The sequence below is a fragment of the Clupea harengus genome, chromosome 20, assembly GCF_900700415.2.
Source record: "Clupea harengus chromosome 20, Ch_v2.0.2, whole genome shotgun sequence".
Classification (NCBI taxonomy): domain Eukaryota; kingdom Metazoa; phylum Chordata; class Actinopteri; order Clupeiformes; family Clupeidae; genus Clupea; species Clupea harengus.
The window spans coordinates 26,164,233-26,187,296 of NC_045171.1; the positions used below are offsets into that span (position 1 = coordinate 26,164,233).

General features: G+C 44.8%; 1 protein-coding gene across 6 annotated transcripts; it reads left to right on the forward strand.

Annotated features, from left to right (window-relative positions):
• The first annotated feature begins 232 nt into the window (after positions 1-232).
• Positions 233-18,096, forward strand: septin6 (septin-6). Of its 6 annotated transcripts, XR_004165958.2 has the most exons (12): positions 233-327; positions 2,131-2,245; positions 3,914-4,109; positions 5,178-5,364; positions 7,433-7,594; positions 8,579-8,675; positions 10,327-10,495; positions 10,985-11,117; positions 11,438-11,628; positions 12,553-12,600; positions 13,024-13,071; positions 14,292-14,375. XR_004165958.2 is itself a non-coding variant. In XM_031587070.2 (11 exons), exons 1-10 carry the CDS (start codon positions 298-300, stop codon positions 13,025-13,027), a joined length of 1,284 nt encoding a protein of 427 aa, XP_031442930.1. In that variant the 5' UTR covers positions 233-297; the 3' UTR covers positions 13,028-13,071; positions 14,292-14,374. The 6 variants fall into 6 exon arrangements, 5 of the variants coding, with proteins under 5 accessions (XP_031442930.1, XP_031442931.1, XP_031442929.1 ...); XM_031587070.2 differs by lacking the exon at positions 12,553-12,600 and having other exon boundaries at positions 14,292-14,374; XM_031587071.2 differs by lacking the exon at positions 13,024-13,071 and having other exon boundaries at positions 14,292-14,309.
• The last annotated feature ends 4,968 nt before the right edge of the window (positions 18,097-23,064 follow it).

The following is a 23,064-nucleotide window of genomic DNA, read 5'->3' on the forward strand; positions in this document are numbered from 1 at the left end:
GTTTCACGAGCTTTACAACTCGGAATGCACCAAGTACAAAAAAGGGGACCATAAAACGATACAGAAAGTTGTATTACTTTGTTAATGTTTTGAAGTCAGATGGGATATCCATCTGATTTATGAACAAATTATAGGTTACACTTTTATGAAATGATTGAGTCAAAATTATTATTATTAAGTCTACGTATTTGGTGCATAGAATGGTACATTCTATGATGTATGAATTCCCCTCTAGTCTCGCTTTTGCGGCTTGTGCTATGCAGTTTCCTGTTCAGGGTACCCATCCAGAGAGAAACCATGGCGGCCACTGAGATAGCTCGACAAGCGGTGAGTAGAATAAAATTAAGCACTTCCACGGTCGTTTTCATCTATTATTATTATGATCTTATCAAAAAGGCCATGATTTATTTTAGAAATGCCACCATCCTTCATCTTTCCTTACAACCCACGTTAAACCCACACAATATAGGCTGGCTATATATTGCAAATATGTGGTGATTCACTGGTCAGTCGTATTTTTTATTTTACTGGTGTTGACTGTATGTTTGTTAAGTAGGCCTATTTGAGTAGCCGGTAGCCTTAGCTATCCTTTTCCCCTTTCTTTTTTGTGACCTATCAACCATATTCATCGCGATGCGAGTAGATTTCCTGATTAAAATTACACATCTTTTAGCCTGTCCTCTTGGTTGGTTTAGACACTTACACATTAAAACCGGTTCGTTATGTGCCCTAGATGTAGCTCACTATTTGTGGATGCAATTGCAATTTCAACGCGCGCACGCATATTCGTCTCGTACGAGTGGCGTGTGTGATTCCGCTACATTGCATTGTTATATGGTTCCGTCCAGTTAGCACGCTGGGCGTTGTCGAAGGCTGTAGTTGGACATAACAACACATGGGTGAATGGTAGCCTAAATTAAGTGGTCAATCTATTAGACTTTAGTAGTGCTTACATGTGTGCCTTAACTTATCACCAAGCCTATAATAAAGAAGCCTAACGTTACACGAGTCGTTTGAATGGGCGGAACGACATTTTCAGTGTCCTTAGCTTGGTCTTGAAATTAAGCTCTCTCAGATGTGTAGGGTTTACGATCCATTCAGCGTCTTTGGTCCTACTTTAGGCAAGGTCTGTAGTAACCTAGACTTGTAGCATGAATTGAAACTGTCGTTCGTGCAGCCATCTTTCATCTCAAGAAGGGCTTCAGCTTTTGGAATGTAACACATGTGGACCAGCTGAGTGGTGTGTGCCCAGTAAACAAGGTTTTCTGTTTGTTTTAGACTATAGCCTATACTAGTTTGGTTTAAACACCTACTTAATTGCGCCTCTCTGTGACAATTAATGTCTTCGTGGTGGTTCCAGTTGGCCCCCAGGAAACTCAACTCTAACAAGTTTTCGATGTATAGACTACTCCCAACTATCTGTAAATAGAACATTGGGCCTATGTAAAATGTAGCAGATATGATAATGGGTAACATGATTCAAATATAGAGACCTCTTTTTATAGCGAGCGATATGGCGACCAAGGAACCTTCACAGTGGGAGAAATGCTGGCCCTTTTGCAATGATAGGCCTGTGAATACTTGGAAACAGCCTTAGTGATAATACAGAACATATCTGTGATTACCAGTAATGCTTCCTTTGCATTGCAGTGGCTCGCTTCCTGTCAAGCAAGCATTTGCCAAGTAATTGAATGAATTCATATTTTGTGTTCCATAAACAATATCGTCCATTAGTCTGTCATGTCCATATATGTCGATGTGGTTTCAAACAGCAAGTTGCAGACGTTGAAATAGAACAGGAAATAGGAAGTCTGCACTTCAGACCCATGTTGTTGTTTCAGGTTGCATGGAACTACTTTGTTTTGTTACCACATAAAAGTTTGACTTTTACTCCTTCTGAAAGAGCGAATTTTTAATAGAATGTGTTTTGCATCATTGAAGTTATCCACAATTCAATATTTAACATACACACTGTGTGTGTCATCTCCTGTCCATTTCACGTGGATCAGAGCCTTCTCAGTGCAATGAAACAGACACTGCATTAGAATTCTTATCCAGTCGCTGTCCACAGAGGCCAGCCCTGAGCCTGCCTATGAGTTGAAGACCTGATGTATGTTTCTCATGATCTAGGGAGAAGGTGCCCGGGCAGTGCCCCTCTCTGGCCATGTAGGCTTTGATAGCATGCCGGACCAGCTGGTCAACAAGTCAGTCAGCCATGGCTTCTGCTTCAACATCCTCTGCGTTGGTAAGTATGTCATGAAGAACTCCCCTTTCCCCTGGAGGCTGAATACTGATCATTCGCCTGAATGTTTGACAGACCGTTCATCTTTAAATGCTCCAGCAGTTCTTTGACCCACTTCTATTAGCTGACTGGTCGAGTGTAGTTACTGTAACCAATGTTATGTCAGTCTGGTTGAAGATGGGAAGTCACTCAGTATAACATTACATATAGCTTTGTGTGTTGCTAGGTAGATTATTGAATTCTGTGGGTGTGCTGAAGTTGTGATTTTGCTTCTGATAATGCTTTCGTGTAAGCCATTTGATTGATAGTCATGCAGTTTCAAAGAGGTATTTGTGTTAGCTGTTTCAAGCTGCCTTTGGGGGTGATTTTTTAAAAACATTTTCAAGTGTAGTTATGAAATGTTTGCTTCTTTGGAAGGTAGAAATTAAGAGCGTAGTCCTTGTCTTTCTGTCTGGTACCACAGATTGCTAAAAAGATGCTTGTTAGCTATGATCAGATTTAACAAGAAAATTGATGGCCTAAAAATGAACCCTTTGACTATGTAAACATGTTTGCTGCGCAAATTTGTAAATGAAAACAACATGTGAGCGTGAAGCTTTGTGTTTAGCCAAGCAAAGACCCGAAGTTGAATTCAGCCTTTGAGCCTCTGTGGTTGTATTCCGGAGCCATAATGGAAAACCTCATGCTTGAGGCCTCAAGAAGTTTAGCTAGTATGCCGTTTGTCCCCATTAGGCCTCCAGTGTGGTATGATTTGTGAGGGGGTGTTTATGCAGCCATCATGTCAGAACCGCTCTTTTTAGAAGCTTGAACCTCTGCCAAGGGAGATCACAGGCCTGCCAAGTCCCTCCGAGGACGACAAAGGGGCAGAAAGCACTTGACATTGACCTGAAGTGGACTCAGGAAGCGGGAGGGGACAGACTGGCCTAGACCAGGACTGTCCCATCTTTCCGTTCAGTATCTAGTATCTACTTTTTCTCATGAATGGCCAATTCAGTGTATGTGTAGTATACTGCAGCAGGCATGCTCTGCATGTGAAATGCACAAGACTCTTTCATCTTAGACAGAGAGGCCAGTGACTCACTCCGTATTCTGCAGCCATAGTTGTGAGAGTGAGCTTGTCACTGTGCTGCGTATGATCAGTGAATCAGTGTGATGCTGCCATATTCCATTAACGCCAGACATCCCAATGCCTCAGCATGGCCACGTTGTGCTTTATCTGCAAGATGTCACATGGAGTCTTGTCTAATCAATGTGATGGCCAGGTTCATTGTGGGTTTGTGTCAATTTTGAAGCTCTCAGTTCTTTTGTTTGCAGTTGGAGGCTGTCTCGTCTCTGAATAAATAACACAGGTCTTAAAGCACAGGGTCAAAGTTAAATGAATGAAAATGAGGTGCATGTTAGGCATCTCTATAATTAAGATTCTGGTGGTAGCAAATTATCTCTCTCTAACACTGAAATGCTCTCGTGCAAAGTCAGGAGGAGTGAAGGAACTAGCCCCTGGGTCTGACTGAATGTCAAAGGCATTCTTGTGCCATTGTGGGATGTGGAGAAATTAGCTTATGTGTCGGCAAAAAAAATACACAACAAATGGCTCTCATGCTAAGGTCAAGCAGTGTGGTATTTGCCATGTGGTAGGCTATACTGAACCTCTGCTGTGTCCCATGTGTGTAGGAGAGACAGGCCTGGGGAAGTCTACCCTCATGGACACCCTGTTCAACACCAAGTTTGAGGGGGATCCCACGCAGCACAACCAGCCCGGAGTCCAGCTCAAGTCCAACACCTACGAGCTGCAGGAGAGCAACGTGCGCCTCAAGCTGACTATGGTCAACACCGTCGGCTTTGGAGACCAAATCAACAAGGAAGACAGGTGAAAGAGACTTCAAAGACCTCACGCTGTTTTGAGTTCTGTTCTGTTCTGGGAGATATTACTATTGTACACTAGTAAGTCATGCTGATAGGGCAAAATGACCTAGTTTTCGACTTAAGTCTAAAAGAGCTTCGTATGCATGTCAGGAAATGATTTTCAGGCATTGTGGGAAGATTAGGACTCCCCCTCTCAATTTCACTTTCACCACACTGCAATAGTCCACTAATATTACCACACAGTGTTCCTGTCCCCCCCCCCCCCCCCCCCTGTAATAGTCCACTAATATTACCACATAGTGTTCCTGTTCCCCTACCTTTGTCACTTGATCTATATCCAGAAGGAGATTGGAGAGGAGATGTTGTCAAGAGGCCGGGTCTGACTCATGTAGCCTAGGGACATGATCTTGCCCATCCTGCCAACCCTCTTTGAAGATGCTCCCACCCCTGTTCTTTCATGCTGATGAATAATGGCTCTCCTGGAGCGCTCTGACAGCCAGGGAAAGAACAGGAAACATGGCTATTGTTGTCCCTTACCCTAAATCTAGATAAGGGTTGCTCTGTTCCCACTCCGCTCTGTTTTATTTTAGTTTGTCTTCCAAGACCACGACTTGTGTTCTTCCCCCAAGAGTCCCCTGTTCCGTCCTGGAGTTCTGTCCTCCAATAAGGCCTGCTTTTCAGCTCTCAGCAGATTCCTTACACTAGCCCCTTTTGTTGCTATGCCAACCAGTCTCTTGGATGAACTGTCAGTGTTTCTCCCTTCCAAGATACTTCTCCATCTTGGAATCCAATACCTCCATGTGCAAAATGAAGACGCCTACAGTGGAGAAATCCAAACCGTGATTCTGATATGATCATTTCTTACATTTCAGTAGAGGGGAACTGTTCCAAATATGTTCTAAATATTTTTGTAAAAGGAATCACTTCATAATTTATCACCATCTGGCTAGAGCCTGATAGTTGTTCTGTTGACAGAGCAAAGCGATCCACTTAAAAAGGTCTCGATGCATCCAGAGCAGATTGTGTCATACCCTTCAGTCTAATCCAATGCATTGCTTCGTTGTTTCCCCAGTTACAAACCTATCGTGGAGTTCATTGACACCCAGTTTGAGGCCTACCTTCAGGAGGAGCTCAAGATCAAGCGCACCCTCCACAGCTACCACGACACACGTGTCCACGCCTGCCTCTACTTCATCGCCCCCACGGGACACTCGCTCAAGTCTCTGGATCTTGTCACCATGAAGAAGCTGGACAGCAAGGTCAGTAGTTCAGTAAGAGCACGTCCATAGCGTTGTGCTGAGGTGGCCTTTTCAGGGCTGTGTGAACAGGCAGAACGTTATACTCCGTTATCCTTCAAATTGGTTTGCTATGGTCCAGTATGTTTAGATGCCTTCTGTTCCCTTCACAAAAGAAAATGGAAAGTGAATTTGGAGCCTCGTAAAATTGGTTTGCTGTGGAAGATCTTAAAGGTCAGAGTGGTGCTGGCCAACTGGAAGGCATTTGGTGTGGCTCATAAACTCTGATAGTGGCATCAAGGCAGGGCTTTAATGTGCTGCAGGACCCTTCACACAGTTGAGCTGCACCACTATGCTTGAATGGTTCTGGTGTGCAGTGTGTTCAACCTCCCGATCCTTCCTAAGGGTCTGAGTTTGCAGAGACTCTGTGGAGCTGAACCAAGCGCCATCCTACCTCTCCGTAGAGCAGCTGTGCCCACTGGCAGCCTGTCCTAATACAATGAAGCTAAAAATACCAAAAAAGCCCTCCTGTGTACACAGAACACACATCTACACAGGCATCAGCCTCAGGATGCCCCCCATCACCAGCTACTTGCCTCCTCAGGGGGTCTGCAGAGCAGTGGGTGGGTGGGTGGTGTGTGTGTGTGTGTGTGTGTGTGGGTGGGCGGGTGGGTGGGTGGGTGGTGTGTGGAAATCAGCCTTTCTTTGAAACGCTTGTGTGGGTGGGAAGGTCCACTGTACGCTAGTCAAGCTTCAAGAGGGAAATGTGTGCTAGATTGGATTCCAGTTCTATAGATAGCATCCGTACTAGTTATCTCATTTGCAGGCCATGTGTGCACTGCTGGAACACCACTATGAGGTTATTTATTGCGTAGAAGTCCTCTTGTCCTGTTCTGTAAAATCTGAAATTGAAGAACTCCAGTATGAGGTGCACGCCCCTCTGCCGTTTAAACCTCTGTGATTATTTCATATTATATAATCCAACCAAAGCAGTAGTGATGGATAGGAAGAATTGTAGCCATGCTAGCACATTACTGACTCAATCCTTCCTCCCACCCTGGCTCTTCGACTGGCTCCTTGACTGGCTCTTCGGCTGGGTGGAGTGTAAAACAGTGTTTTCCTTGAGTCACAAGCATCCCTCGAGGGGTTCTACTTAGAGTTATGAAAGAGGCAAATGTTTTGGATTTAATTTCCAAGTGATATTTTAGTGAGCTAGATCATTCAGTGAGGCATGAGGAGAATCTCAGGGTCTATTTATATCCGGGCCGGGCCAGATGTTCTCTCCAGCCTTCTCTGAGACGCTCACATTCATGTTTTTAATGGCCTGCCTGCAAGTCAGTGAATGTGCACAGCCTACCACACGGAAGTGACACCCCACCTTAAATCCCGATCAGTTTGAGTAAGTAGTGTGTACAGGGTAGAAATTGGAGATGTGTTTGACTTCAGTTACTCTACGTAAACAGAATTCTTGTCTTTGTGTTTGGACTGGCAGCCTCCAAAAAGCATGCTGATCAAAGGCGGAGCAACTCATTCTGGTTCTCTAAAGAATACAAATACTTCCACTGATGGAACTTCGAGTTTCCAAAAATCCTGTGCACTACAGCCCTTCATCCATCTGTTCATATTTATGGGACCTGCTCAAGTGTCAACGAATGCACCTCACATGTCAACAAACAAGCACAATGCATAGAAGACACAAGAACCATAGTGTCAAGTTTTATGCTTTCCGATTGATGTCATCGTTGAAGGCCCAGAAGCACTGCACTTCACTGCACCTTCAGTAGTGCAAGGAATGTTGATTACTCTGAAGGAACTGTCTGTCTGTCTGTTACCATCCTCTTCTGGTGTTGATTAATAAAACACATGATTAAATGTACTTTAGAGTTTTAAAGTCAGAAATAAATTCCACTAACTAAAAAAAGAAACGCACAAATGATGCCTGGATATTTGTGTGTGTTTTAGATGGGTTTTACTGGTTATTACATGTTTGAATTCAATAGTGACACGGATGTGTTTCACGTTCCCCCCATTCACAAAATCTTTTGAGATCAATTTCTATTGGATGTCAATGACATGAAACTGTTCTCTCTAGGTCAACATCATCCCTATCATTGCCAAATCGGATGCCATTTCCAAGAGTGAGCTCACCAAATTTAAGATCAAGATCACCAGCGAGCTGGTCAGCAATGGAGTTCAGATTTACCAATTCCCCACAGACGACGAGACCGTGGCCGAGATCAACTCCACCATGAATGTAAGACGCTCTTATTTATTACACTATCTTAATGCTCTTGTCTAGCATTTCATAGCCACAGGGCTTATCAAATCTATGGTTCTTTTAATATAGTATCGCATTAAGTCATTCAGTTAACTGCAGTGATCACTGAGTTTGTATGGCGGATATCAGTGTCTCGAATGGGCCAGGCACCATCTGCTGTCCACTTCTCCTGCTGTGGCCCTCAGTCAGGAAATGGCACCACAAAGAGAGAGGAATGCAGTGGGAATCATTCTCACTCCAGGAAGTGTTCTGTGTGGGAAAGCCCTCAACTGGGCCCCAATCCTGTGTGTGTGTAGGGCTGCTCCTTGAGTCGAAGCATGAATGGACACAGAGCTGTGGAATCAATCAGTTCCTCGAGGCCCCGCGTCTCCATACTGTACTGCTAATCTAACACAAGGTCATGAGCCTGGGAAGCACAAGCACAAGCACAGCACAGGAGCCTCAGGCCTCCAGAAGATGTATTATTAGCGTTTCTGCTCAGCTGGTGTGTGTGTGTGTGTGGGCTGTCATTCAGCCTGGCACACACATGACACCAACTTCCTCTCTGGGGAAAGGAGTTCCTTGTGCCCGTATCTCATCAGCGGTTGTGTGGGGGCCGTGTGTACAGTCGCATGGTGAGAATGAGGAGATGGCATTGACTTCCTGCAATCTCCTATCAACAGAAAAGACTCTACGAACGGTGTACATGTTTTACTATAAGAGTCTTTGTGAGAAAGAGGCTGTTAAAGTCAATGGGTCACTCCTCTTAGATAATGTTTAATGAAAGTGGCTGACAAGGTCATCGTGTCTCATGTACTTCCTGATCTCAACATTCCTCTGGCAGATTGTGTGTGTGTGTGGTGTGTGTGTGTGTGTGTGTGTGTGTGTGTGTGTGTGTGTGTGTGTGTGTGTGTGTGTGTGTGTGTGTGTGTGTGTGTGTGTGTGTGTCTCTCTCTGAGTCCGTGTCTTTGTTTCCTCCAGGGCCATTTGCCGTTCGCTGTGGTGGGCAGCACTGAGGAAGTGAAGATCGGGAACAAGATGGTGAAAGCGAGGCAGTATCCCTGGGGGACGGTGCAGGGTAAGCAGTGCTCACGTCCTGGAGAGGAAATGAGGCGCTTGCCTCTGACCATGACCTCCTGCTCCGCACTCTCACACTAACTATGGGAGGCTGGTTCCTCTCTGACCATGACCTCCTGCTCCGCACTCTCACACTAACTATGGCAGGCTGGTTCCTCTCCCAAAGAGGAGCCGGAGCTGTCATATCTTTGAAACCGTGTCCCCTGCGTTCACTCCCTCCCTCTCCAAGCTCACTCATGTCAAAGGCTCTTCCTGCGACAGCATTGCTTCATTGACTGAGTGAGTGCCACATAAATAGATCAACTCCTGACTCTGTTACATGTGAATGCATTGATTTTAAAGATTCATTCAGTGTGTCAACATGGAAACACCGTTAGAACAGAACGGAACCGATAGCCCCCACCCCTATGGCACGCCTATGGCAGATGGCTGATGCCGTGTCCCTTCCTGGACTGTAATGGATCCAGGTCAGCGCTAGAACAGGACCAGATAAGGCACAGAACTGACCCCGATTCATCTCGCCCTGTTCAACTGGAACATTTTAAGAACAGAAACAATTGCCTGAGTCATTGCTCTCAAAGATGAGGCTGCTTTGCCCTCGTTTCCCTCTCTCTCTCTCTCTCTCTCTCTCTCTCTCTCTCTCTTCACTCTATCCGTATCAGTGCACGTAGCGTACTGGGGGTGTGTGTTCTCTCTGAGACCAGGCTAGCCGTAGCTCCATGGAGCAGAAATCCAATAGTGATGGCCTGGGGTGGTTTCTGTCATCGTGCAGTGGCTCCTTTGCAGTGAACACATGCTGCCATGGGGCTGTGCACGTGGGTCCAACACACACCGGTCTCTCCCTCTAGTGTTCTGTGCACGTGGGTCCAACACACACCGGTCTCTCCCTCTAGTGTTCTGTGCACGTGGGTCCAACACACACCGCTCTCTCCCTCTAGTGTTCTGTGCACGTGGGTCCAACACACACCGCTCTCTCCCTCTAGTGTTCTGTGCACGTGGGTCCAACACACACCGCTCTCTCCCTCTAGTGTTCTGTGCACGTGGGTCCAACACACACAGGTCTCTCCCTCTAGTGTTCTGTCCAAGGCTAGAACACACACCGCTCTCTCCCTCTAGTGTTCTGTCCAAGTAAAGTCAAGAACACACACAGGTCTCTCCCTCTAGTGTTCTGTCCAAGTCTAGAACACACACAGGTCTCTCCCTCTAGTGTTCTGTCCAAGTAAAGGCTAGAATACACACCGGTCTCTCCCTCTAGTGTTCTGTCCAAGTCAAGTCCAGAACACACACAGGTCTCTCCCTCTAGTGTTCTGTCCAAGTCAAGGCTAGAACATGTTTGGAGGGCCTGTGGGTGGACACTGTCTCAGTCTCCCAATCAATCACTGATTGGGTGAGCATGAAGCAGGCCCGCTCCCCTCAAAATAAACTCTGTGTGTGCAAGTTCAAAACCACTTTGATGATATAGAGAAGAACCACACTCACACTCTTACTCATTTATCAAAAGCACTAAGTCATCTTCAGCACCTTCAGATCCAGATACGCTTTAAAAGGGTTACCAGAACTTAGTAGTTATGAGTTTATAGTTCATTGTCTGTGCACTTGCCTAAAGGCAAAGCCCTGTGTAAGTAGCCCTGTGGTGTTGTTGCCGTTGGCAGTGGAGAATGAGAATCACTGTGACTTCGTGAAGCTGAGGGAGATGTTGGTCCGGGTGAACATGGAGGATCTGAGGGAGCAGACGCACACACGCCACTACGAGCTCTACCGCCGATGCAAGCTGGAGGAGATGGGCTTCAAAGACACCGACCCCGACTGCAAACCCTTCAGGTGAGGGTCCAGCCAACAGTCATTATATGTCACACCCTTCAGGTGAGGGGCCCAGCCTTCATTCATTATATGTCACACCCTTCAGGTGAGGGTCCCAGCCAACAGTCATTATATGCCACACCCTTCAGGTGAGGGTCCCAGCCAACAGTCATTATATGTCAAACCCTTCAGGTGAGGGGTCCAGCCAACAGTCATTATATATCAAACCCTTCAGGTGAGGGCCCCAGCCAACAGTCATTATATGTCAAACCCTTCAGGTGAGGGTCGAGCCTTCATTCATTATAGTGAAACTGCTCTCTGTAGACCCTACCTTTGGGAGCATAGGCTCACTGCAGCATCTCAGATGTGTTCTTGAACAGTGCAGTCTCATACTACTGCTATGAGTGTTTGTGTGAAGTTGGGGAAGCTCACAGAACGGTATGACTTTGGCTCGTGTTGACTGTGTGTGTGTGTGTGTCCTTGCCGTCCTCTCCGTTCTGCTGGCTGCAGTCTGCAGGAGACCTACGAGGCCAAGAGGAACGAGTTCATGGGGGAGCTTCAGAAGAAGGAGGAGGAGATGCGGCAGATGTTCGTGCAGCGAGTGAAGGAGAAGGAGTCCGAGCTGAAGGAGGCAGAGAAGGAGGTCAGTGTGGAAGTCTCTGGAGGCTGCAGCGGCTCTTTCAGGATTCAGCCAGAACTCTGAGCTACATTCTGTCTCCCTCTGCTGAGGGTGTGGGTGTATGTAGTATTGAGAATGATTCCAGAATTCAGACCATAAATACTGACTGATTGACCACGAATAAAGCCAATCTTGGTGATCTTAATTATGTATTGCAACGGTGCTAGGTGGATTGGAAACACATGATATTAGTAAAACTGATTGAACAAAATGGCAGGACTTAACCTTTGTTAACTCTTCCTTAATGCAATGAAAATCTGAACTGAAGCAACCTCTCTGTGCAGCTGCATGAGAAGTTTGACCGCCTGAAGAAGCTGCACCAGGATGAGAAGAAGAAGTTGGAGGACAAAAGGAAGTCTCTGGATGATGAGCTCAACAATTTCAAGCAGAAGAGGACTGCTGCTGACCTCCTGCAGTCCCAGGCCCAGCAGGCAGGGGGCTCCACCACACTCAAGAGGGATAAAGAGAGGAAAAAGTAAGTCAAGCGCTCCTTCTCTTGCCTCTGCCACACATTCACTCTCACTGAGCTGGATCAAACACACATGTAGACAGCTGGATCAAACACACCTTTAGACAGCTGGATCAAACACACCTTTAGACAGCTGGATCAAACACACACTCACTCTCACTGAGCTGGAGCTGCTCTCATCAGTAACCACATATCTGATGGCACATAATTCAGTTGAATTAGTTGTTTCCACTACTGGAAAAGAAGATGGGTATTTTTAACTAGTTTTATAAAGATCTACTATACACCACTTATCAAAGAATAAGATTGAGAGATTTATGGCATTTAGTGTACTGTGATATCATGACCAATATAAAATTGCAATTGTACAAACGATTGTAAAATAGATATTACTATAATTACAGCTTTTAAACCACTCACTGACACTAGTAAAGACGATCAATAAAGCTTGCTTACACCTCCATTTGTATTTTTTACACTCCCACCACCCTACTGATGGGGGGCCTCTCACTATGCTACAGACTGTGGGGCTAATGCTACTAATGTTGGGTGGCCAGAAAGAGTAGCTGATGCTAAACAATGCCAAGATGAAAGAGCGCTTCCATTCATTATGCTCTGCCATGAATCTGATTGGAACTTCTGCAAGTTCTACTTCATCACATAAGCACCACTTTGGGGTAGACAAAAACCACTGTTGTTAGTGAAATATTAAGGGATGACAGAGAGAGATTTATAATCAACATCGTCTCAGAGCTGATCTGCCAGAGTGTTTGGATTGGTCAGTATCTGTAGATGTTCCCTGAAAGATCTCCGTGCCGACTGATGTCTTGCTTTGTGCATCACGTGCAAACAGTGGTTACATTTGCTGATTGTTTTGATGCTAACCGTTTTCTAATCATGTTGGTAATCACTGCTGATTGTGTATTCAAGCTGATTTGACTCCAACACCTGACCAAGGAAGACACTTGCACTGAGAAGGTTCTTTTTTTTTTTTTTAAATTTCATTTATTTTATCCTCCTTCTTTCCCAGTTCTGTCATTCCCTTCTGTTTCTCCTCTCAGCCTCCTCCAGTTTTCCGGGCGGGCGGATATATTTCCCTTCCCCCACTGTGCACAACCCCACTCTCTCTATATGTGATGTCTGAAGGTTACGGATCAAACACTAGATAGATAATGCTCTTAGCATAAAGGTGCATCCTTCCTTTCCCTGTTCTGAAACACCAAGAATATTTGAAAGTACATTCCACCTTTTTTTCAGTGACTATAAGGCAAGAGCATCGTCCCATCAGACCCGTAGTGTTTGAGATGTAACATACATATATGTGAACAGAGTATATATGTATGTGTACAACATGTATGTATGTATGTGTGTGTCACCTGTCTTGCCCATGCTGTTTTCCAGTTAACTCTTCACCTGCTCCCTGCATGCTGCATGACAACCTCTTACCTGGTAAGGCTGCTGGGGTTACCCAGTGTTCAAAAGCATCAGGCCAACATTCCTCTGGGCATAGTACCACATGTCCAAGTACTTATCTGGTTGATACTTATGTGGTTGACCACAATCATGGCATTTACTGAATCTGAATGGAATACCAGTGACCCAACCCATACTGTACACTGTGACGGTGACAGCCGTGACCGTGACGATCACTGCCAGATATGTGGCCTGCCCCTCCTCTGTATGTAGAGAATGCATGCCATCTGTTTATGCCATAGGCAGGCAGGGCAGATTAAGATAGTCGTCATGCTGCGCCTGTGCCAAGGACACAGTTCTGGTGTCAGTTTATCACTGCGCTATCCCTCACTAGTCATGCTGGCCTGTGCCAAGGACACAGTTCTGGTGTCAGTTTATCACTGGGCTATCCCTCACTAGTCATGCTGCGCCTGTGCCAAGGAGACAGTTCTAGAGTTAATTTTTCTCACTGGGCCATCCCTCATTATTCCATCTGTGCCCTCAAATCCACAACAGTGTGCGGTTGTGTGCCCTGGGCCTGTCCTCCCGTGACGGCACACTGCAGGCCATTCATGGGTCTGCTCCCACAGTAGCATCATCACACTGGTGTGGTGCCCCCTTCAGATAATGCTGCTGTTCATGACGGACCAGGCCCCTGCCAACCCCCCCCCCTCCCCAGTCTGCGCGCGAAGGCAAGCTAAATGTGCCCGGGGTTAAGCTACCCTCATTGATCTGGCCGGAGCAGGGTCGGGGGTGGTCGGGGGAACGTGCCATCTGCTCCACAATCTGGTCTCCAGCCACGGCCTCGTGCCCCGTATCAGCTCCATCAGAAGGGATCCACTGTGTCTGTGGCCCTGATGTGCTCTAATGGTTTGGCAGGAAGTGAGCACTCCTGATGGCGGACAGAGCTGGGGCACTAAAATGGAGCAGAAGGCTTACTCAGCCCTTTAAACGTGTCAGTCAAGAAGTGATCCAACTACTGTGATGTGCTACAGAGGTCATAGGGGTGTGGACATTGTGCTGGAATGTCTGTGTGGGATAACACACTTTTCCCCTTGTTTGCCTCACTCCGTGCAAAAGCACCTGGTAATTGTAATGCATGCCTATGACTAACATGAGCAAGCCTTGATCTTTGTAACCTTTTATGTGTGTACATACATGTGTATTAGTGTTGCTGTTATCCAAAGGGAACAATAATCCTCCTTCTCTTTTTGCAGTTCAGGATTCCTGTAAAAGTGCTCCTTCATCCCGCTGTGAAAGAGTTTACACCCCATATCTCCTGAGCCATGCTGTCCTTTGTGCCCCATCCCCCCCATCCCCCTCTGACCCCCCCTGCCCCTGCTGCCCCTGCTGGATCCCCATATATGTGAATGGAACCCTTAACTCAAATGCATTTCTTTTTATATTGTACAGTTGTCTCTGAAGAGCCAGTCAGCCCCACCCATCCTTCCAAAGAGTAGTTAGCATTTGTAACTGTGTGTTTATTGTGTTGTGGCGAGGGCCTCTAGACCTGCATGATTGAGTGTGTTCTAACCTTAACGTGAACATGTGAACACCGTGAACAGGCAGGCTAAATGAGGACAAACATCAGCTGTAGATCCGACATTACCCTGTCACCCTGTCAGACTGGGCTGTTAAGGTTACCCTGTGCACCCCTGCTAGACTGGGCTGTTAAAGTTGGGTGTGGCAGCATGTGTCTATCCACTCACAGCATTCTTATAGTGGCCTGTTTCTGAGTAGGAGACACTCCAGCCATAGATGCACTGTGAGATTCATCTTTCTAAATCAGAACATGCTACTGTGGGATTTTCCAAGGCTCACAAGAGCTTTTGGAAGAAAAGTGTAACGGACAACGTGCTGATGTTTGTTCCTCTTAGACTGGTGCATGTGCAGATGTTCAGAGCCTCAGTCGGTTCCAGCCGTACCTCATTGTCTTTTTTTATACTTGCTATAAGCACACGTATGTTAGCTTGAGCAGCTTCCACATTAGGGCATTTGAGCCAAATGTGAACAACTTTTGTATGTTTTCAGTGCATTTTTTTAAAGCACTTGTGATTTGTGTTTACTCCACTTCTCAGAGTGGCCCTCACTTTTCAGAAAAAAAAAATGAAGTGATTATTACACAGGGGTCAATATTGCACTTATATCAGTGTACACTCCTAAAAAGCGTTTACATCTCTTTTTAAAAAATAAAAAGGTTATATTTACCAAACGTGTAAATTGTTGCAGAAGTCATTGTGTATCATGTTTAACAGATATTATTGTCACAGCCAATCTATATTCAAGTGACCTTTCAGTCATTTTACGCTTCCATAGAGCTTGGCTGGACGAACTTTTAACATGCAACTGTCTCTGAGTTTGGGCAGCTCACAATGGGCACGCTTCTCAACATGTGCACTCTTCCTCTTCAGTCTGCACTCTTCCTCTTCGGTGTGCACAAGCATAAATCCAAACCAATGGACATTGTTGTTCTCTATCAAAAATAGTTTGTGTTCATTAGGTGAATGCTGTATATTACTTGCTTAGACCTTTTTCATAAAGTAAGTAGCTTGCATTAGCATAACTCTAAATTGTGCTAAATTGGCCAGGTAAAGGTTAATTGGTCAGTTAATTAGGATATACACAGACATCTTGGGTAGACATGTATGTTCCAGTGTAGTGGAAACCATTTCTTCTGTATCTGTCACTAAACAGTTCCTCCAATCAGTCACCCATGACCTACTCCAGTCAGTGCAGCACATCTCCCCCTCCCCACACACACACACACACACACCCACTGGGGCATCTCTGCTGTGACATACTGTGTCCTCTGTCTGTCTGTCTGTCTCATTGCTTACTGCTATGTGTCTATTTACTTTCCTTTGCAGTAATCCATGGCTCTGCACAGAGTAGGTCCTCCACCCAAGCTTTGCTAAGGGACCAGTCCTTGGCTTTTGTTGGCCAGCTCTACCATTAGGCCGAGGGCCAGCAGAGTGGACGCCATCCCTCTGGGTTTCCATGGGTTTCTCTCCTTATAGCCAGCAGGGCTGGGTTATTTTGTCTGGATTTTTACTGGGTCTTTCACTGCAGCACTTACTAACAGTCAAAACATCTCTGCTCTAGGCAACGCTTCTATGTTGTGTCCTGTTTTGCGATGCTTTGTGACTAATATGCATTGTGGCGTTTTGTATGGCTTGTGTAATTCCAGAAAAAAAAACTGATATGCTTGTAATGCTTTTTTTTACAGCAACATGTGCTTATGGCTTGGTCTTTTAATATGCTTTGTTTATCTCCTAAGGAACACCAGTGCTCAGTACACATATTATGACATGTCCTTTTTTTGAAAGGATTAAGCTATTTATTTTCTTTCTCTCTTGAAATAGGCTGCATTGCCATACATATAAAGAGACACAATGTCTCCCCTGCTTTGGACTCCAGCTGGTGATCTAGCATGTTAATCAGTCGGCCCCCGCTTCACATTGTACACAGTGCTTTCTAGAGAATCTCACTGGCCGGTTTGACACTCAATGTCTGAGATCCATTGAATGTTCTCTGTGCTCCTGTACTAGGTGCTCTCAGCTCTCACCGGCAGCTCTTTGCATCTCTGTTAACACGTTTGTGTCTCTCTCTCTCTCTCTCTGTCTTCCTCGTCTCTCTCCAGCTTCTTCTAATCTGTCTTGGCCACCTGCTGTCTGAAGAGGGGACTGCAGCGCATACAAGAACTAAGCACCTGTTTCCCCCCTTCTTGTCTTTCTCACTCCATCGGCCATTTTTTGATAAGCTCCCTTCCTGTCTGCTCTGCTGAACATGGCCTTATGTGGGCTTTACATGGTGTTTCAGCTGCCTAACTAGGGCATGTCACAAAGCCACGCTGTCTGTCTTATGATGTTGCAAGGGTCAAAGCCTTGATTGGAGGATCTCCCCCTCGTTTGAAATGTACAAACCCAGGAGAGACAATACATGGGAAGGTACTTTTTCCCACACATAAAGCCTTTTGAGTTGTTTTGTACTTTGCACCTGAATACTGATGGCTGTTAAAAACACCCCACTCATACAGAATTCCTATTTTTGGAAATCCAAATTCTTAACATGCATGTAGAGGGTCATCTTATCATCGGCATAATGCACTGAGGAGTAGGGATTATTTTTTTAATTAAATTTGTGAGTGATATTCATCCTAAAAAAAAATGCAAATGTATTCTGAGCGTACAATTCATCCGGTTTCATGGGCTTGTACCCCATCTCTAGAACTGTGACAACATTATGGCTTTGAGATTCCAAAAGCCAAAGAAGACATGCTTCTCTGGAAAGCGGAATGATGCATGTCATCTTAAATGTGATGCCAATGAAAAATGACCCATATAACTGTAATTCCTCTGAACAAGGTTGTCGTGATAATCACTGACAGTTATGAAGGGAATGGTTATTGTTTAGATTACAAACTGAGAATCTTATGATGATGACATAAAATACCATGTAGGACTCATTTGAAGCCTCTCACAAATGTTGCTTTGTGGCATACAAATGTTGCATGCATTTTAAACACCTTTGTTCAACATAGAAGTTATTTCAGTGACTTTTACTCTTTTGCCCTATTAAGCGTTGAGTTTGTCATCTAAAATTCCCTTTTAATATTTCTTTTGTCTTTTTATTCTGGTTGTATTGTGCATATAGATTTGCTCCACAAATGTCAGCACCCATTTCGCTGTTTCAGTTAGACAGATAGTTGGGTGAGGGTGGGGGTGGGGGTTGGGATGTTGAAAGCTAAATGCTAAATGCAAGAAACATGCGTTTAGATATAATTTATAAGGATCTATTTTGTGTATTGAAGTGGAAACATGTTATTATGGTAAATGAATATTGGGAAGTGAGTTTCTGTGTAAACATTGTTGTCAAGAATTACCATACATTTTTCCAACATCCGTCATATTTCCCCTACCCTGCCGAGAGCAAGACATACCACAAAAATACCACAAACGTGTAATATTTAACTGTAGTTGAATTCCATTGGTGTACATTTTCAATAAAATTATTATAAAATAAGTGTGTTTTTATTATAAGATCATGCACAATCATTCAGCATATTATGTTGACCGTAAGTCATAATGATCAACCTCACCGTGTAACCACAAGTTAAGATAATTCTAGATAATAGTGAACTGAACTGAAAGGATGAAGTCAAGGTAAGATAATCATTGTTTGGGTGGTTGTGCTACAAGCTCTGAAACACACAATCTGCAATACAAATGCATGAATTCAGCAGCATGATATATCAATAAACTAGTTGCAATACATAACCTACAAGATTGAAGAAAGGTAGTCTACATGCATCAAGCGTAAAGGTCTGATTGCACATTGCATTTTGCCATGTATGTTTGACCATTTTGGCCAGGCAGCACAAGTGTCACGTGACGGCAGGACTCAGATCACACACATTTACATTTAGTCATTTAGCAGACGCTTTTATCCAAAGCGACGTACAAGGGAGAGAACAATCAAGCTACGAGTAATAGAGACCTAGTGTAACAATAAATACTATTTTACATAAGAAATAGAAGAAAAGTGCAGGAATGTAACTACTGTAAGTGCAAGTTAAGTACTAGTGGAAGTGCAAGTTAGGAGGGGAGGTGCTCTCTGAAGAGTTGGCTCAGGTACAGAGTACTCTACTTAAAGGTACAGAGGGACGCCCCTGCTCTAGTGCTAGACAGCTCGCTCCACCAACGTGGAACTACGAATGAGAATCCTCTGAGAGTCCTCCCCAGTGTACTAGAGTGTAGAGAAGAGATCCCTCAGGAGCTCCAAAGAGTAATATGATCCCTCCACGTCATGTCCCGTATGAATGAGTATATGCTCATAAGTCACAACTAATAATGAGTTCAACACACATGAACCCACATTACACCGGGTTCTACTTGCTGGGTGCTTTTTTGATGTGGCACATCTTTTGGCTACTAACTGAGATCCAAAACGGTTGGCCAAAATAAGTAAAGAGCCTTTGTCAAACAACCCGGTAACAGAAAACCTAGAAAAAGAAAGATTAACAATCTTTTTTGGGGAACGAAAAATAAAAGCTATAAATGTAAATAAAGATCATTTCCAAGGTCAAGGTAATGATTTTAATAATTCCTTAGGAATTGTGTAGGCAGGGTATCCTAACGTTTTCAAAGGACATTCACTAAACCTTGGTCTGCTGTTGGGGCATACATATGGCTGAAGATGGCATGTCTCCCTCAGCCCTGTCCATATCCAGTGTAACCTGTGTATGTAACATTAGGAAGTGATATGTCTTTAGCCTACTGGGGAGCTGAAACAATGGAATACACTGGCCAGTGAGCTCACTTTCTCTGGTTAAAGTCACTTTCACTGATGTATTAGTTATTTGGTCATTTTATTTGTTTACAAATTTAATTCAATAAGGCGACTGGGGCAAGGAAAATCTCTCCTTTACCAGGAAACCTTGAGCAGAACCTCAGGTCAAAGCGGGGACCCATCTAATGGGGGCCAGCTGGCATACAGTATGTATTATAAACAGAGTAGAATTCAGGCATAATCAGGTGGGAATGGGCAGCTGTGAGCAGAGGGGTTCTGCAGGTAGATCAGGTGGGAATGGGCAGCTGTGAGCAGAGGGGTTCTGCAGGTAGATCAGGTGGGAATGGGCAGAGGGTTTCTGCAGGTAGATCAGGTGGGAATGGGCAGAGGGGTTTCTGCAGGTAGATCAGGTGGGAATGGGCAGCTGTAAGCAGAGGGGTTCTGCAGGTAGATCAGGTGGAAAGACTGCAGCAGTGTGAAGACAGTCTAGAGTAGGAGGGGAAGAAAAGAGACAAAGTGAGAGGAAAGAGCTTAGTTGCTTTCTATGTGTAAATGTACTTAAAGGCTATGGTGATGAGGAACAATGTTGTCGCAGCCATTATTATTTGCGGATAGAACAGAGATAGGTTAGAAATAGAATATAAGAAAATGTGTCATGCGCACAGATAAATAAACAAACAAACAAATAAATAAACGATGCACTGCCAATTATTTAAACATCACATTAATTATACTATAGCATGCAACAGGCTATCCAGGGAGGGGGGGAGGGGGGGGGGGGGTAAGGGTAGGAATTGGATACAAACCCAGATTAGGGTAAAGGAAGAAGCTGGAATTAATTCCTTGAGGTAATTTGGGGCTAGACCATTTAGAGCTTTGTATGTTTAGAAGGAGTACTTTGAAATAAATTCTACATTTGATAGGGAGCCAGTGCAAGTAGTTCAAGTTCAAGTTCAAGTTTATTATCATATACTCATAAACAGCATTTATCAGTAATGAAATTCTTTGTAGTACAGGTGAGATATGTTCATATTTTTTAGTACTAGTAAGTGTACGAGCAGTAGCGTTCTGTATTAGTTGGAGGCTCTTTAGTGAGTTGTTGCTGCATCCGGAGAGGAGAGCATTGCAGTAGTCTAGCCGAGAAGTAATAAATACGTAGATTACTTTTTCTGCATCTCGAAAGTTGCACAAATCTGCAGCACCGGACGATCTTGCAAGCTACCAGACACTACTGGCCTCCTTCTCATCCAGCATCACTGCTGCTAAGAAGACTTTTTACAATGACAAGATCAACGATGTAAACTAACGCTCGGAAAACTATTCTCCACCTTCAAAACTCTGCTCTACCCTCCTCCTCCTCCCCCAGCTACCAACCTCACTGCTGATACCTTTGCTTCCTTTTTTACAGAGAAAGTGGCAGCCATCGGGAACCAATTCAACCAACTGTCTCCTCCGTCTAAGGGCACAACCGTCAATGCCCGTTGGATCCCATACCATCCAACGTCCTTCAAGCCATATCACCTACCGTCTTACCGTCAATCACACAGGTGATTAATGCTTCATTTACAATATTTCCTTCTTCATTCAAAGTGGCTCAGGTAACACCACTGCTCAAGAAGCCGTCTCTCGATCCCACTCAGGTGGAAAACTATCGGCCGGTCTCAATTCTCACGCTCCTATCCAAAACCATTGAGAGGGCAGCTTCCAAACAGGTCACAGAGTTCCTGTCAAGGAACAATCTCCTCGATCCAAACCAGTCTGGATTCAAAAGCGGTCAGTCCACCGAAACAGCCCTGTTTCCTGTGACAGAGGCCTTAAAAACAGCTAGAGCCACAGTTCAATCCTCGGCTCTCATCCTGCTTGACTTATCAGCTGCGTTTGATACAGTCAACCACCGCATTCTTATGTCTACACTGTCAAGTATGGGCATTTCTGGCAGGGCACACTCCTGGTTTGAATCATACCTCACTGGGCGTTCGTTCAACGTGTCATGGCAAGGTCAGCTGTCTGTACCTCACCGCCTCACCACAGGGGTGCCCCAAGGCTCGGTGATGGGACCACTTCTCTTTGCCATGTACACCACCTCGTTGGGCCCTATCATCCGCTCGCATGGTTTTTCCTATCACTGCTATGCCGACGATACACAACTGTATCTGTCTTTCCCTCCTGACGACACCACTTTCTCTGCACAGATCTTGGACTGTCTTTCTGATATATCCACATGGATGAAGAATCACCACCTTCAGCTGAATCTGGCTAAAACGGAACTGATGGTCTTTCCAGCCAAACAGGCTTATCTCTTCCAAAACAGCAAGAAATCTCTGTGTCATTATTGATGACCAACTGACATTCACTGCCCACATTGCCTCTGTCTCCTGGTCTAGTCCTTTTGCACTATACAACACCAGATTTTTTCAATATTGCGTAGATGGAAAAATTATCTTTGAGATCTGTTTTATATGCGAGTGGAATGGGAGGTCTTTGCACCAAGATCTTTGGACACTTGGGTTGGATGTTAGTGCGATACCATCGAGTGGGGGTGGACGGCTGGATAGTGTCGATCTCACCTCAGTTCTATCTGTGTTAAGGAGCAGGGAATTGTTAGTCATCCATACTTTGACATCTCTCAGGCAAGCTTCTATCTTAGGTAGTTAGATCATTTCATTAGGTTTCGTGGATAGGTATCATTGGGAGTTATTACAGCACCTAAGGGTAGCATGTACAAAGAGAAGACCAGAGGTCCAAGCACTGAGCCTTGGGGAACTCCATAACTTACTTTTGTATGACTGGATGATTCATTGTGGACATGTGCAAACTGAAGATGGTTAGAAAGGTAAGACATAAGCCAAGATAGGGCACATGCTTTGATAACAACATGGTGTTCAAGTGTCTGTAGTAAAATATGATGATCTATAGAGTCGAAAGCAGCACTTAGGTCTAGAAGAACCGGTACTGAAATGTTTCCATGATCAGATGCAATGAGTAGATCAGGCCAATTCAGTGCTGCGATAGGCTCTAAAGCCAGATCGGAGCACTTATTGGATGTTGTTTGGATGTCTGCTATTACTGAATGTTTGGGATGTTTAGATGTTTGCTATTACTTTTTCAAGTATTTTTTGACAGGAAACGGGAGGTTGGCCTGTAAGTAGCCAGGTTATCAAGGTTAGGTTCTTTGAGAGATGGTTTGATTACTGCTATTTGGAATGAATGTGGGTACGTATCCTGAAACCCCCTAGGGAGTTGTTAATGACTTTAAGTAGTGTAGTGTCTCATTTAATTACAGGCGGTGCGTGTTTAAATAGTTCTGTAGGCATGTGGTCTTGTAAGCACACTGATGATTTAGACGAGAATATCCGGGGAGTGGGTTCAGGAAGGTCAATAGGTGTAAAGGATTCTAGGAGTACACTAGACTTCAGGGTTACAGAGGTATTCACAGGGCTTCGTGCGAGAACTACAGGGTCATGGAGGGGGAGGAGACAGATTTTTTTCTCCTGAAAAAGGTCATAAAATGCTACTGCTACAAGTTATAGGAACACAGTGTTTTCTTTTGTTAGTCTAGACTCTTGACTTGACCCTCCTCAACAAAATGCTGCCTGGTCTACAGTTTGACCACAAGGGGGCAAAAAAGAGACCCTCTCTCACAACAACAGGAACAACAACAGTAGATTTCCCAGAAAGTTCATGTTTTATGGTGTGCTTTAA